General features: G+C 37.9%; 4 protein-coding genes and 1 long non-coding RNA gene across 6 annotated transcripts in view; 1 reads left to right on the plus strand and 4 right to left on the minus strand.

Annotated features, from left to right (window-relative positions):
• Nucleotides 1–16,016, minus strand: part of LOC127519199 (uncharacterized) — a 234,775-nt gene that overhangs the window by 119,080 nt on the left and 99,679 nt on the right. The window lies entirely within an intron of this gene.
• Nucleotides 1–16,016, minus strand: part of LOC127519203 (uncharacterized) — a 386,503-nt gene that overhangs the window by 81,217 nt on the left and 289,270 nt on the right. The gene's annotated exons all lie outside the window — the stretch shown is intronic.
• The window catches only part of LOC127519197 (uncharacterized), a 99,500-nt gene that overhangs the window by 10,080 nt on the left and 73,404 nt on the right, over nucleotides 1–16,016 (minus strand). The gene's annotated exons all lie outside the window — the stretch shown is intronic.
• LOC127519210 (uncharacterized) lies at nucleotides 426–2,715 on the plus strand. Its single transcript, XR_007931746.1, has 3 exons — nucleotides 426–1,101; nucleotides 1,188–1,263; nucleotides 1,361–2,715. It is a non-coding gene; the product is annotated as an uncharacterized LOC127519210 (long non-coding RNA).
• LOC127519202 (uncharacterized) lies at nucleotides 7,777–14,285 on the minus strand. The gene is made up of 2 exons (XM_051906749.1): nucleotides 14,239–14,285; nucleotides 7,777–9,396 (listed from the first exon to the last, which is right to left on the minus strand). Exon 2 carries the CDS (start codon nucleotides 9,383–9,385, stop codon nucleotides 8,354–8,356), a length of 1,032 nt encoding a protein of 343 aa, XP_051762709.1. The 5' UTR covers nucleotides 9,386–9,396; nucleotides 14,239–14,285; the 3' UTR covers nucleotides 7,777–8,353.

Raw genomic sequence — 16,016 nt, forward strand, 5'->3', positions numbered from 1 at the left:
TGCGCGACTCCAACACGATTTCCGAACGTCGAGACAGTCCGATCTCCTCAAGCTTGCGATGCAACGTCCAATCGCTAATGCAATAAAACAGTTCAGACATCCATTTAGACAAATAATGATGAAGATGGGTAAGATTAATAATAGCCGCACATGTGGCTCACATCTCTCTCTTCAACGAGCTGGCGCGCATGTGACGTCAGCATCCATCACCGAAATGCATATAACATTTATAACTTTTAAACTTTAACAACATTATTTCATAACATAAATGTGCAAACAGGTCATGCCAATGATGCCACTAGCGCCATCTAGTGGCTGTTGCCCAAAAAGTATTAAAGTGTCACCTCTTGGGTTCTAAGCTCTTTGATAATAGCCGCACATGTGGCCAAAGAGCTTAGAACCACAAGAGGCGACATTTTTTTGATACTTTTTGGGTAACAGCCACTAGATGGCGCTCCGGTAGCGCGGCCGCCATTATGGGGTGAAAATACTAACTGGACCATAGAATCCTTCACATCTTACGCACCCAAAATCAGCGAATTTCACTGCCAAATCAGAAGCGCAATAGAACAGTTTTTTAAAATTAAGTCACCAGTAAATTGTATGGCTCCTACAGTAAATGTTGTATTGTCTTATATATGTTTTATTTTACCAGTTGTGGAATCCAACCATTCAACCATATGAGGTAACGTAGTTAGCCTACTTTATTGAGTATTTCCATTTTATGCAACTTTACACATTTATTAATAGTAAATTAATAATTAATAAATTTAAGATCATCATGTTTGCAGCGAACAATATATTTTAGACCTAGTAGAGTAATAGTAATAATATCTAGGTCTGAATTAAAATAGGCTATATTGTACGTTTTAATGGATCACGCTACAAACATAATGATCTTATAATACATGATGCATTGCTGTGTCCGTTATCCCATAATTCACACTTTTGGACACTTTTGCTTCTGATTTTGTCTTTGGCAAAGGGCCGACGCAGTCCAAAATAACATGCTCGAAAGGCTCACCGATTACAGGAATGGGAACCAATGGAGCAGGTGGAATCTTTTGATTTGGCTTTCCCGTTACCTGACATACATGACAGGTGCGACAGTAGTGACATACAACTTTTTTCAAGCCAGGCCAAAAGAAATGCTTCAAGATACGATTATATGTTTTTGTAATTCCTAGATGACCTGACAGATAATGATCATGAGCCAAATTTAACACTTGCTGTCTGTAAGCAGTGGGCAACACAATTTGACAGGTAACTTCCCACTCATTATCCATCCTTGCGACAGGGCTCCACTTACGTAACAGTAATCCATCGTCTAACACATACTCAGCTTTGATGTTTTTTACAGATTTTGGATGTTCAGCAGCAGAGAAGCACTTTGCCAAAGAAGGATCGTCTCGCTGTGTTGCGATCATCCGTTCGCGCGTAACAGATACCGTCAACAACTCCGAATCTTTCACGACGTTATCAAGCTGTTTATCATTTTTCACAACTTCAAAGCATTGGACCTCAGGCAGAGAGCTTTCCTCAGTAAAAAGCGGCAACATGAATGAGTCATTTAGTGAAATGTCACTCCCTATCCTACACTTTTGCGCACGAGTTACAACATTAGCTGCAAACACATCTGGAAATTTATCAGCAATATCGTCAGCACCAACGAAACAATCAGGTTTGTCAACAACCTCCACTACTGGTGTTACGTTACCTCCTGCCAAATCATTACCAAGGATAAAAGCAATACCTTTCACGGGGAGTGAGGACCGTACCCCAACCTTAACAAACCCTGTGAGCAAATCGCATTGGAGATGTACACGGTGTAGCGGCACTTTAACCACGCCCATTTCTATACCCTGAATGAGTACACTCGAACCGCAAGACGTCTGATCTGATAGTGGAACAACATCAGCCACTACAAATGACTGAATTGCGCCAGTGTCTCGCAAAATCTGAATTTCTTTTTGTTCCTCAGGTCTACCATTTATTGAAAGTAAACCTTTCATCATAAACGGTTTAAATCTTTCATCAATATCATCAGTCTTTTGCGCGTCATAAGAGCGCACAGGCACTGTTCTCACAAAACCAACTGGCTTCGGTTGTCCTGGCTGTTGTTTTCTTTTTAAAGTTAAACAATCAGCAATTACGTGTCCTGTTTTATGACAATAAAAACATTCTCTTGTCTCTTTAGGTTGCGGTGGACTAACCTTAACAAGGGGATTCTGCGACACCGGCAGAGCCAACGTTTTGTTGGGACGAGCTGAGATGAATACACTTTTATGTGTTAAAACAACTTCATCGGCCAGAACAGCAGCCTGAGACAAAGACGTGACTTTTTGTTCGTTTAAATACATGACCACTCGCTCAGGCAAGCAACCCTTAAAGTCTTCCAAAAGCATCAAATCCTTTAGAGAATCAAAATCTTGCACCTTACTTGCCATCAACCATTTATCGAAAAGAATTCCCTTTTCACGGGCAAATTCTACAAACGTTTGTTGCGCTATTTTTTATGATTTCTAAATCGCTGTCGATAAGCTTCGGGAACCAGCTCATACGCGCGGAGAATAGCATTCTTTACTGACTCGTACTGCAAACTATCCTCTACAGGTAGCGCTGAACAAACCTCTTGAGCCTTCCCAACAAGCTTATACTGCAATAAAAGAGGCCATACCTCTTTCGGCCAACGAAGTGCGGATGCTATATGCTCAAAAGCGGTAAAGTAAGTTTCCACCTCGGTTTCTCTGAAGTGAGGCACTAAAGTAATGTGTTTGCTGATATCAAAGGCAGCTGTTGAAACATCACTTGCAACATCCGTAGAGGGCACAACAGGGCTAGATTGTGCAACTGGGCCAGAGGTAACCTTCATCGCCTCCAACTCAATTTGTCGCAATTTTACCTGCTTTTCAGCCTCAATCTCTAAACTGCGGACCTTGAGGCGCAGGTCCATTTCGGCCTGACTCGTCTGAGCCCGCTCCTGCGCTTCCATCTGCATACGGGCGATTCGGACCTTAAGCCGCACATCGCCGCCAGACCCACTGGAAGAGGGAGAAAAGGGATAGAAGGGCGGCAAGGCAGCCTTGGCATCGGCCTGCACCTCCGCCTCGGCGGCCTTGCTCAGCGCCTTCCCCGGCGTAACGGCTTTTAAGACGCGCGTCAGCAGCAGCCGACAGGCCGGCTTCAGCGTCATCCGCATCTGGCAACACAAGCACATGAAGTTCAACCAGCTTTTGTAAAATAACACTTTTAATTGTTTTCTTTAGTGCCTGTTTCACCACAGAGATCCTGTACTGGTCAGCGATTTTCAACAAATCATCCTTCCTACACTTATCGAATTTGTCTAAACTTGGTTCCTTAATAAATGACTGTAAATCAAAGACACTCATGTTTTGTTTTGTTTTGTTTTTATCACGCCACTCTCACTATACACGATATTACTGTACACAAGCGTTTCTTTTCTATTACGGCACAAATCACCATATAGATATACGCACACACACAAAATTAATACCCGAGAAAGATCGGATTATTTATATCCCGGACGAGCCCCCATAAATGTTACGTTCTTTCAGATGTTTTTCTATTCGTTTGGTTAGGGGAAGTTAAAGAAGTAACATTTGAAAGTGTGTGTATGCATATACAGAAGTGGCAGGAAGGCCGAGAGACAAGAAAACTCTGTGTAAGGTGTTTTATTGCTCAATGGTGCACAGTGATTAAGTGTAAGGGTGTAACCAATATTTACAATATTTACAAAGTATGAAAAACAAATAACAGTTAACAACGAAAACAGAGGTGGGAAGGGGAGCTCGAGAGATGCCAAATCAAAGAAATAAATAAAACAAAACACAGCTAGCTATTTAACAAACTAAGCTGACTACCAAAAAGAAAATGTGGAAAGAAAAAGGTCTTCGGCGTAGAAACGCCCTAACTAACCTATTCTGTCTAACCCAAAAAAGGCAAAAAAAAGCATACGGTGGGTGGCACTCTCTCCTAACCTAGTGTGTCTAATACAAAAAAACATGTAAACACGTAAATGTCCTACGTGTGCACAATGTATGTCGCGTGACTTACTTACCTGCCCGCACCTTCCCAGCCTCACACAACGTGACGACTGGAAAGACTGACAGCAAAATGCAACTGTACACTGTACAAACAAAATCAACAAAGGACTCTTCAAACAGGTAATAAACACACACACAATATACAATGAACAATATCGGGACAAAAGGAAAAAAGAAACAGCGCAATAAACCACAAGCAAACAACCAAATAGAAAATACGAATTGAGCCAAACAGCTGGAAAAGCGGAGGAGATACAGGGTTTTTAACCGGGGCGTTGAAAGATGATTAGCAGCGTGAACCGGGGACGTCATCAGAGTGACAGGCTGATGGACCAATGGGATCTGGAACACACAAGACAAGACTATCACACATACATAAACATCACGCACACGCAGCGTGCGTAACAATGGACATTAGACAACACTGCAAAATCAAGCTGTTATATTCATATATTTATTGTCCCACATTCCCAATTTTTCTGATGCATGTCCTTAATTTAATTTCATATGTTGGTAATAATTCAGTGTTTATAAGCCTTTTAAAGAATTTTAACCCAAACTGACTGGGTTTCTAGAGAGCAAAGGTTTTGTGAAAAAAGTGGAAGACTTAAACACAAAGTGTGTAAATAAACTGTATAAAGGATTTGATGATCACTAGTGATAGTATTTTATTCTGTGTTGTCATCATTCAGGTTTGATTTCAGCTTTAATGTACTTTTTTTTTTTTAACAAAGCAGCTGATATTCCCATAGAAACTAGTGGACTGCCGACTCGCTTTCACCCCAAAATGGCGGAAACGCAGGGCTGCTGCTGGGCGCCGGTGTTTCAATGGAATGTTCTATAGAGTGTCGCTTCTTGTTAGTGTATATTCTTTGATGTGGCTCACATCTCTCTCTTCAACGAGCTGGCGCGTATGTGATGTCAGCACCCATCGACACGTTTCTTTATTACTTATTTTTGTCCGTCACGAAAACATAATAATAATTATAAAAATAATAAATAAAATAAAAATATGTCTGAACATTTTATGCATTAGGAAAGTGAAAAAAAAATACATAGGAACAACCTCGATTAATTGGGTGGGTTACACTAACATTGTATTCAATGATGTTCAACACACATACCTCTGTTAAAATCTCAGAAAATTTAATTTAGGGTTTCATGACCCTTTAACTGATGACAATCACACTTTCTATGGAGTGTGAGGTTCAATCAATCAATTGATCAACATTTATTTCTACAGCAGATGTAAAATCAAAACCAGTTTACACTCGCAAAATTACCAAAAGACAAAAACATACACAATAAAACACAATATACCAATCTCTGAACACGTAGGGGCAACTCTATGCAAAAGAGTAGAGATGCGTTTTCAGCATAGATTTAAAACATTCAAACAAGTCCCAGGATCTAATATGTAGAGGGAGGCTATTCCAGAGGCATGGAAAATTTTGCTAAATTAGAAATAATGTAGAGCCATGTCTGTGGAACCATGATAATACATGACTTGGTTGTAAAACTGAAATGGTGGTCCAGAACTTTCCAACCCATTCTCACTCACACAATTTCCTAAAATAAAACAATATAAAACACCAACAGCCAGATATAAGTACAGTCACAATAAGTTTCATATATTATCATATTTGACATAAGGATTTTATGGCTCATACAAGGAGAGAATATGGAGCCCAGAGTTGAGCAGGAAAACACAGCTCCATTTTATTCAGAGGCCCAAACTGAGTGAAAAGAAATAAAAAAAGCTATTTGGTGCAGATGCTGATATTTATATGGTCAAAAAGTAAGATGAAATTATGATAGCGTGTACTGTAAATGATGAGATCTTTGTAACAGTATAGCAGATACTAACATGAATGCATATAAATATCAGTTGATTTCTCTCTAAAGATGACGCATGGATAATCAAGTTATGCTTACTTTAAATGTTCAGTAACACATCACATTAAGGTTCCCTTTGTATAGGGTTTATAGTGTTTGTTAACCCTCTGGGGTTTGAGGGTATTTTGGGGCCCTGAAGAAGTTTTGACATGCCCTGACAATTGTGATTTTTTTTTTTTTTTTTCAGTTCAACTAGTCTACCATAATATGTGAGAAACATGTATGTACATAATTGAATTTATCAATTAATATTATGATAGGCTATTTTTATTCATAAAAAAGTCATTTATAAATGTAAATGTCAATATTCAGCCAAAATGTAAGACAAATTAAATATTTTTATTAATGTTTGTTTTGTAATGTATTATTTAGTATTTATTAGTTAATTCATTAATTTATTTATTACAATATCAGGGTCACTTGAAGCAGTTTATAAAATGACACTGCCTGCTTACATTGTTAGTCCTGCATTTCATTCAACCAATCATATTTGAGTGACAAGTTTACAGTTTATGTCAAGTTTATGCATCAACCAGGGTTTTGTGATGGTTATCATTTCCTGCTTTAAGGATAATAGGTTGGGTTAGGTTTAGGGGTAGCGTTAGGACTAACTTGTCCTTGGGATCATGTTACAAGATTAACAAAACATGTGGACAGAGGAATATGTCCTGTTTGAAACCATGGCAAAGATTTTAACATATAGCAGCTCAAAATGTCTCTCTACCAAACATTAAAATTTATGTTCCAAGACCACAAAAACAGTTCACTAATTTTTATGTTGTAGGCCTACACGTTTCTCAATCAGACACTCTACTTACAGTACATGTACAGCAAAACTGACTGTAAGAGCTGTAATAGTCTGTGTTTCTGCTCTACAGTACACACACACGCTGTGTTTTCATGTTTTATGGGGACTTTCCATAGGCGTATGGTTTTTACACAGTACAGAGTGTATATTGTATATCCCCTAGCCCTAAACCTACCCACCACACAAAACTTTCTGCATGTTTTGAATTTTTAAAAAAAAGTTTAGTATGTTTTTAAGCCATTTGGTTTACGATGACAAAGGAAGTGTCCTCATAAACCATGTTTACATTGTAATGCCTATGTCATTATAGACATTTGTGTCATCATAAACCACATATACTTGTACACACACACACACACACACACACACACGCACACAAACACACCAATAAAGTTATGTTAAAAAATAAAAAATAACAGGGCAGGCCCATCCACAACTGATATTGCTGCCTTCTCCAGATTAGCCTGTACAATTAACACTGTTACATCCTATATCAAATTTCCTGAAAAGTATTAATGCTATATTTTCAGTTTCATTTTTAGCTATACATCTAAATTAACCAGTTTTTAAAGGTGCTCCTTCCAAAGCCAGAAGTGGCCTTATTTTTTTTAATGATATTTAGAGTATATTTGCTGTGTCAACTGTAACGTATATTTACCAAAAGTGGCCCTAATTGTTTTTAACTATTAACTTGCTTACAGTTCCATTTTGAGATTACACCCTGGTTGGCCAGTGCTGACTGTGCCATACATATGCCAAATGTGGTCCAAAGTTGGAGTAATGTATCCGGGCCATATTTGCCATGCTGTGTGTGGGCCACTTTAGGTTCAGCCAATTTCTATCCTGCAGGTCCTGCAACTCTGGTTTTCCAGCATCTTCTGCATATTTCTAAAAACATCACACATCAAACAGACGTGTGTGTGCTGTCTGGGAGTGGAGATTTGTCAAACATACACCACAACAATGTTTTTTGGTAAAGAAACAGAAAGGCAATGAAAACATCAAGACTTTAAAAGCAGTATTCAACTTTATTTAGCATATTAAAAGCAAAATGCAAATGGTATATGCTATAAAGTGAAATATGTGAAAAATAAAAAGCTTTTAATTACATGTATACGCCAAATGCATGAGTACAGAATGCAGCTCTTTTTATGACTTGTGAATCAAACACTTCATGGACTTCGATTACACTATGACATCATCTATGACTACATATACACTAATATAGACTGAACACCCATTTTTTTTCTTGTAAAACTTAACAAAAGCCCAATTTAGCCACCATATTGAAAGATTTGCAGTTGGGTTGCATGCAGATTTTAAGAAGAAATTTCTTTATATTTAAAGTAGGTTTCTCTAAGCTTTTTTTAAACATAAACACAAAGTTTCAATAATACCATAATGAATATTGTTGTAATTTGTAGTTACATTGACTGTAAGTGAAAAATCTCTTTGCTATATTAAACAATTCCAGCCTCATTTTAGGCAACGCATGCAGATATTTAAATAATTACTTGAGAAGTTATAATTAAGGCATTTATGAAGCACTTGATTATCCTTGGAGTCAAAGCATCCTGATATGTTTTCATGATTGTGCGAGTGGCAGTGGGACTTCAGTCGGAGGGTTTGGCTCATCGTCAATCTTTAAATCACGGCAGAACAACACTTGTTCTTTACCAAGACCCAGTCTGTACTGCCACAGATATAAAGACTCATTTGGCTTCAGCTCAAATGTGAGTTGTTCTTCCACTTCAGTCATTTCGTTCCAGCTTTCTTTTTCTGTGCTGACATGAGAACCTCCATATTCTGCAGCAAGGGAGAACTGCATCTTCACAATTAACCCTGTAAGGGCTCCAGATCCAACCGAGGCTGATGTGGCTATCTTCCAGTTGTGCGTGATCTGGGACATCTTCTCCTTATTGTATCCAACCTTTCTATTGATTTTCTTTTGCCATGTCACTGGTGTATTGCTGTCATTAGTTAGAGTTTTAATATTCTCCCAAATGCCAAAGGCTGGGCCTATAGTTACTGACAGCCCACCAGGGAGGAAGTTAAGAACATCGGGATGAACAGAATAGACAGCAGTGCACTCATCTTTGTTGAAGTTGGTACCTTTGTAGTACTCAACTCCACACTCTGAGACTGGCTTGAGGAAGTAGTAGTGGTTTGGAAGGCCCCAGTAATAGAGCCCGTTTCTGCAGTTGGGATGCAGGCTGTATTCTACAGCATCCGAGTCTCGATTCATGTTTGTTGTTCTTCGGTAAGTGCCTTTTCCTTGGAAGATAATGTAAAAATTGCCAAAGGCTGAAAGGTAGTGGTCTCCACCCTGGCAGTTGGGATGAAGGCTGTAAACTACAGCATCGCTGTTTGTCGTCAGGTTCTTGACTCTGCGGTAGGAATTGCCCTTGATGATGTAAAAGTAGCCATCTCCACTACCAAGGTAATGGTCTCCATTTTGGCAGGCAGGGTGCAGACTGAAAATAGAGATGTCTAAACCTTTATTGAAATTACTTGACTGCATATAGCAGCCAAGATCAGATCGGATTATATAATAGTAGTTGTTCACTCCACAGAAGTCAGTGCCTTTTGTTTTGCTCTTGGGAACAATGCCGTTCATTTTGCCTGAACCTGCAACACAGAATAAACCAAACACTCAATCTCCACACCAAATGAAAGCTGTTATTTTAGTCCTTCTATAGATTGAGTTCACTGATTACCAAAACAGCTTTATATGTGAGGGAGGAAAATTATTTTATTTCTATGCATTTAATTATCTAACAGAAGCAACGATTTTTCTAAATGTCTAAACTAATAAATAACGTGTTGTTATAAATTACATAACAAATGCTTTTTCCAAACAAACTTGTACCTCTTGGATATTTACACTGCAGTAATTAGGGTTAAGTGTCTTGTTTAAGGCTGCATGAGTCCTGGGATGAGCAGACCTGCAGCCTGTAACTTCTTATTAAAATGGAACAAAGTCCACACTAGAGGCTAATTAGTTTGTAACCAGCTTAATTTTGTTGCACCATTTGTTTGTCACTAGCAGTTAGTAAGCTTTCCATAATGTGTAGTGACATAATAATGACTTAACTTCCAATGATCCAATAGCAGGCAAAATTTGTGGACAGAAGTTGTTGAAATTCCATGAATTTCAGTTTAACCTGTTAAGGCTGATTCGAAGTACTTTTGCCAAAAAGAATTAATGGTAAGATTAGGTTTCCACTGAAACACAATATTTAAATATAGCCCTATAATGGCATCAAGATCCAAGCAGCAGAAATTTCATTACTATGTTTTACAACCTTTTTTGCTGTAAGTACCCCCATAGCACTATCGATAAATTTAATAAAAGGCAGTCTTTGTATTGCATCCTTCATTTGGCCTGTCTTCTGGCATTCAACAGACAAATAAACTGATGCGTAACTCTTTCTGGTGGCCTAATCTAATTAATTATGCCTCTATGTATGTCAAGTCTTGCAGTGTGTGTGCTCAGTCCAAGACACCCTGAGAACTCCCAGCTTTTCTCTTAGAACCCCTGCCAATTCATCAGTGCCCCTGGTCTCATCTGGCTGTGGACTTTGTTACAGATCTGCCCAGGTCAAATGGTTACACCACAATTCTGGTAATTATTGATAGCTTCTCTAAAGTCATCTTATCCCACTAAAGGGCTTACCCACAGCAATGGAAACTGCACAAGCATTATTTCACCATGTTTTTCATGTCTATGGAATACCTGAGGATATAGTCTCTGACAGGGGTTATAGTCTCCAACAGCTCATTAGCAGAGACTCCCAAGACCAGAAATGGGTGTGTCAGACAAAGGAGACATGGAAAATGTGCAGTGTTGCACATTCCCTTGGTCCCTGTTCCCTTGGTCTGGAGAACCTTCTGAAGTGCCTGCGGTGGACGACTCTGGGATTCTGTAACATCTGCATCTGCCAACCATTCCTCCAACCGAAATGAAGGCATACATGTTATCTTTTGTTTTGGTGTAAATTAATCATCATTATCGTCATCATATTATGTCCCATGTTGGGGCACCACAGACATTCTATTGACCAGCTCTCTCCACTTCTCTGCAGTTCTCATACCTTGACTGAGCTTCAATTCAGTCCCCTCTCGGATATTATCTTCCTATCTCTTTTTCTGTCTTCCTCACTCTCACTACCTCATACAGTGCCTTAATGGATGGTCTTTGATAGGCCTGACGATCTGGTGATATGACCATACCATCTCAGCTTTCTCTTCTTGACAGTTACGAGAAAGTCATCATATGGTCCGATAGCTTGATTGATCGTCTGCAGGATTTTGTTGTTTGTGACTTGCTGTGTGTAGGATATACCCAGGAGTCTTCTGCAGAACCTCATCTCCATGCTTTTAAATCTTCTCTGTAATTCTCTTGTAAAAGTTACTCTTCCAGCCCTGCACGCCAGGCCCTGTAATGTCTGGCTTCCCCACTGAGCGCTATCACCCTTCTGTTTCAATCACCATTTTCTCTCCACATAGACTTCAAAGACACTTGGGAGACAGGCAACAATAATTAAATATTCAGTCTATAAAAATTGAATCTTTGCCACTAATTAATTGACAACTTTGTCTAAATGAATGAACATGCATTTCCCCAGTACATGTGTATTATTACTGTTTGTATATTGTTCTTTTGTATATCGTATAGTGTTAGGAATGCATGTGATGATACTTCTTGATATCTCGGTGGTGTTTAATATCAAATTACTCCTTGTTTAATGACTCACATTTTGGTGGACATCACAATATCATATAATGCATTGTATGTTTGCTATATTTATCGGAGTATAAATGGACACAAACTTACTAGTTAACTCCCCCCATGCAAATTAACTCACTTTCAAACAAAGGAAATCCCCCACCAGAGAATTGCACCTTTCTTATTGGTCAAGCCAAGACTCAGAGGTGTTGACTGTCTGGAGAAGTTAAATAGCTCTGAACAGATCACATTGGAGTTCTTCTCTTTGTTCCTGCTGATACTACAGATTGTGTCACGTGAGAACCAACCCGGCCCCCGAGCCGGGTGGGTAGGCCTCACACCATGCGCAACTTCCTCGACCTCTGAGAGTCAAATTAACAGCGCATGTTTGTATGAATTTCTTCATTCAACGCAGAAGATATTTCAGCACCATCGGACCGAACCATCAAGGATTTCTCCTGAACCTGCAGATCCGAACACTCAACAGTTAAGGCATTTGCAAGTATCGTTTGAACACTAAACGGCGATTTGGTATTAAGATTGTGAACCCCTTTTGTTAACAAAGGTGCTTTGTAGTATAGAAACTAATGGTTCGTCCAGCTTGTTATTTTTGACCCTTTCCATTGCTTCATTCCCCTGTTATGATACGGTTCAAATTCATTTCCACTCTCTCATTTCCTATCTATGCGTGAATTGTTTGTTTAGTCTAGCAATGTATTTGTGATTTAGTTTAAATAAAACTTGTGTGCACATTCTTGCAAGCATAGGCGGCAAAAATACGTTGTTAGAAAAACCTGTTTATATTAGTTTCAACGCTCTCAAGAGCACAATCACCTGTCACCAATCTGTTTATGTTTATCAGTTTATGATGAGACTGAGAGCATTAGCGAGAGTGCAGAATTCATCCAGAATTCCGAGTTTAGCTTGTGCACGGAACAAAACTCCGGCGTTTCAGCGATGACTAATCTGAACACCTCTGATTGGCCATTGCAATTGTAAGCTCAACAGAATCAAGTGTGATTGGTTATAGTGTGCAACACTGTAAAACGCGTAAAAAGTATAATGCAACATGAGCAGATTTATATGAAATGTCGCAATCGACACTTTTCATTTAATTTTCATTTTCACTTTATTACTAGATTTAGTTTAAATGTGCAGCTGCATTTTTGGCCAAGCCCCTGTTAATTTTTGTCTCATGGCTAGGGGAAGGCTAAGCCTTCCCCAGCCTTACACACACTCCGCCTATGCTTTCAAGTTTATTCTGATCTGCTTATAAACCAATGTCACTGATAACGATTCGATCACAGCCACGTAAGAAAGAGTTTTAGATTAATCAGATTAATTGATTGTAATATTAATTCAGCTACATCAAGTTAATTTGATTAACTGATTCAAATATTTATAATTAATTATAACGAGTTATGATTAATTATTCATATTTCTTTTGAGCTAATTTACATTACAATCATGATGCACTCCAGGAAGATGTTGAAGAGAATAGGTTAAAGAGAGTAAAGAGGTTGAAGAGAGTAAATTAATTACTTAACAGTAAACTGCCAATAATGTAAGCCACCGGGAGACCACAGACAACTATCATTCACTGTACTGCATTAATAGAAAGCATACTAACATTATAAGTGCACCCCCAGGAAACATTATAAAACAGTAAAACAACGCAGTTCATGACCCCTTTAATGATCTCTCATCCACCTGCGACCCACCCGCATTTTTTTGGAATGTTACTTTTATTACTTAACCCACTCGACCCGCAGATTATCCGCAGCTTCTGCAGATAGCTATAACCTCGATCTACACATCACTATCGTATGCAATTGATATGGAGACAAAATTGGACGATTTGTTTACTGAATGTTTGTTCTGATTTGTTTGTTCTGGTTACATTGATGGTGTTGGGGTCAAACTGACAATTACCAGTTGGTCTGTTAAAACATACAGTCATAAAAATGGATATGGCAACTATTAATACATTATAAAACTTAATATTCAACAATATTAACTATTTTCTATATTAACTGTCCCCAACTAAACAAGCCAGAGGCAAAGAACTGTAAGTCCAAAATTCCTGATAAGACAGAACACAAGAGCAATGACTTGTAATTTAAAAGACATTAATGGTTATAATAACGCATTTTAAACAATATAAATCACAACGAAATTATAATCAGGCGCTAAAAATACTACCCATTTAAAGTCTGTTGAACCAACGGGATCGTAAAAATGTCGTAAAGGAAACCCGATTCCTGGGGGGACTCGATTTCTCACCATACCACCACTCTATAGACCTTATGCACCAGAGAAACAAGCGCGCCACCATCTTTATAATATTGTCTTTAAACTTCCATTTTTGCGGTAGCTCTGTACATTTCCATGGCATTGCTGTCAAAGAATAATTAGCTGGTGAAGTGGATTTACTTATTGTAGAGTTAATGAAAGTTATCGTGAGCATTGTAATGTTTAAAGCAGCTGTCTTCATGTCAGTAAATGTCAGTACACCCGGAAGATTTTTTTATTTAAAAATTAAAATAAATAAATAAACAGACACCATGCAATAAAACAACTATAAAATTATTTAAATCATTTAAATATTCGATTTCTAATGTATATTAATTACAAGTTAGCATATTTAATATATCTGTATCACAAAATAATCTTGACTAGAGAATACAGGTGTTCGAATGAACTATGAGCTCACAAGTGCTCTTTATTAGAAACACACTTACTTGAATGACTGTAGACTGCAACACTGAGTCAGAAGAGCTGCTTCTCCTTGATCAAGTCTGAGAGATGTTTGTCTGACAGATTTCTATCTTATATAAAGCTCCTCAGAGGGCTGGACAAACACACCCACAGACAGACAGAGCAGTCAGCAGCACAGCTTGGAGTTTATTAACAGTCAGTGCGTTGATGTAAAAGGGTATTTTCCCCTGTTCCAGTTTTCATACTAGAGAAAAAGAATATAGTGGATGGGAAAGTGGAATAGAGTAAAATAAAAGAATTTTCATCCTTATAATGATTATATGGCCAATCAATGAGATCATCTGTCTACAGATTCAGTGACTTTTGTTGTAAGTAAATTGTAATTGTCAGGAGTAATATCTATGCCCCAAAATTAGAAGCCACTGATTGCATTTATAAAGTGAAGGTAGTTGATGCCTTTATTATTAGTTTTGTAAAGTTGTCTGGCTATAAATCTATCAACCAATTTGAGCAACGCTGGAACAGATCTCTCAAGCTTTGTTAGGAAAAGAGTAGTTAAAATAAAAAAAAAATAAAAAAAAACAGACACCATGCAATAAAACAAACTTACTAATCTGAAGAAAAGATCATGAAGCAAGGACACAGAAAAATAGTTAACAAAGAATGGCAATATACCACATATGATGGATCTTGCGCATCTATTGCTTTTAATCTTTCATGTTTGGTATCATTTTAAATATGTATCAGTGCAATCAGTAAAATGGTCTCAATTTCACAGCAGTCATATTATGAGAAAGACTGAAAACTTAGAAAAATTCGGTAACACTTTAGAATAACTCACGCTATGAAGCCCTAGTTAAGCATTAGGGTTTTATATATATATAAATATATATATATATATATATATATATATATATATATATATATCAAAAGACACTATAATTGCGAGCAAACAGCAGTTTGTCAAGTGTGTTCATCACTGCCCTCGTTTGAATACACACAAGATGCGTGTTGTTTGCTTAGGAGTGGAGCATGCCCAGGCAGCTTTCGGGGGAGCTGTCAGCGTGCATTGCGAAAAGCTTACATTAACCCTCTGGGGTCTGAGGATTTTTGGGGCCCTGGAGAAGTTTTGACATGCCCTGACATTTGTGCTTTTTTCAGTTGTTCATAAACATATTAATGGAAAAAGTGTCATTACACTGTATTCAGCACGAACTTGGCTACCATAATATGTGAGGAACATGTATGTACATGTTTGTATTTTTTGAAGGAATAACGTTTATGCGTGGTTATTGAAAAAACAAAAAACTTAAGTCACTGAAATAAGGCCACAAAACTAATATTATATATGTGTTCACAAGACTTCTGGGTATTGGAGGTTGTAGACTAGAGTTTTTCCTTTAAAATGATGTAAAAATTATCCTGCCTATCCTGCCTACATATAAAACAATATAGAGATTTAAATTTTGTTAGACACTTTTTGTCAAGAAACAAAGTATGCATGGAGGCGTGAATTTTCATGAATAATGCTGTGATTCACACCTGAGAAGACAAAGACCTGCATAATGACCTGCATAATGACCCGCATAATGAGCCCTACAGTCAGGTAGGCTATGTGAAAAAATCCTCTGATAACAGGATCATATCAGCTGTATTAACGTAAATATAATGTCCACTCTTGACAAAAAAACATGATTTTTTCGATCTCATGCATGCATGTATTATTGCACATGTGAAGAAAATTTTGTATAGGCCTATTATAGTTTAAATTACAGTACCAGTCAAAAGATTGGACGCATTA

The sequence above is a fragment of the Ctenopharyngodon idella genome, chromosome 9, assembly GCF_019924925.1.
Source record: "Ctenopharyngodon idella isolate HZGC_01 chromosome 9, HZGC01, whole genome shotgun sequence".
NCBI classification, from domain to species: domain Eukaryota; kingdom Metazoa; phylum Chordata; class Actinopteri; order Cypriniformes; family Xenocyprididae; genus Ctenopharyngodon; species Ctenopharyngodon idella.

Coding starts and splice junctions, on each gene's coding strand:
- LOC127519202 (XM_051906749.1), bottom strand. CDS start 9,385: ATGAACGGCATTGTTCCCAAGAGCAAAACAAAAGGCACTGACTTCTGT.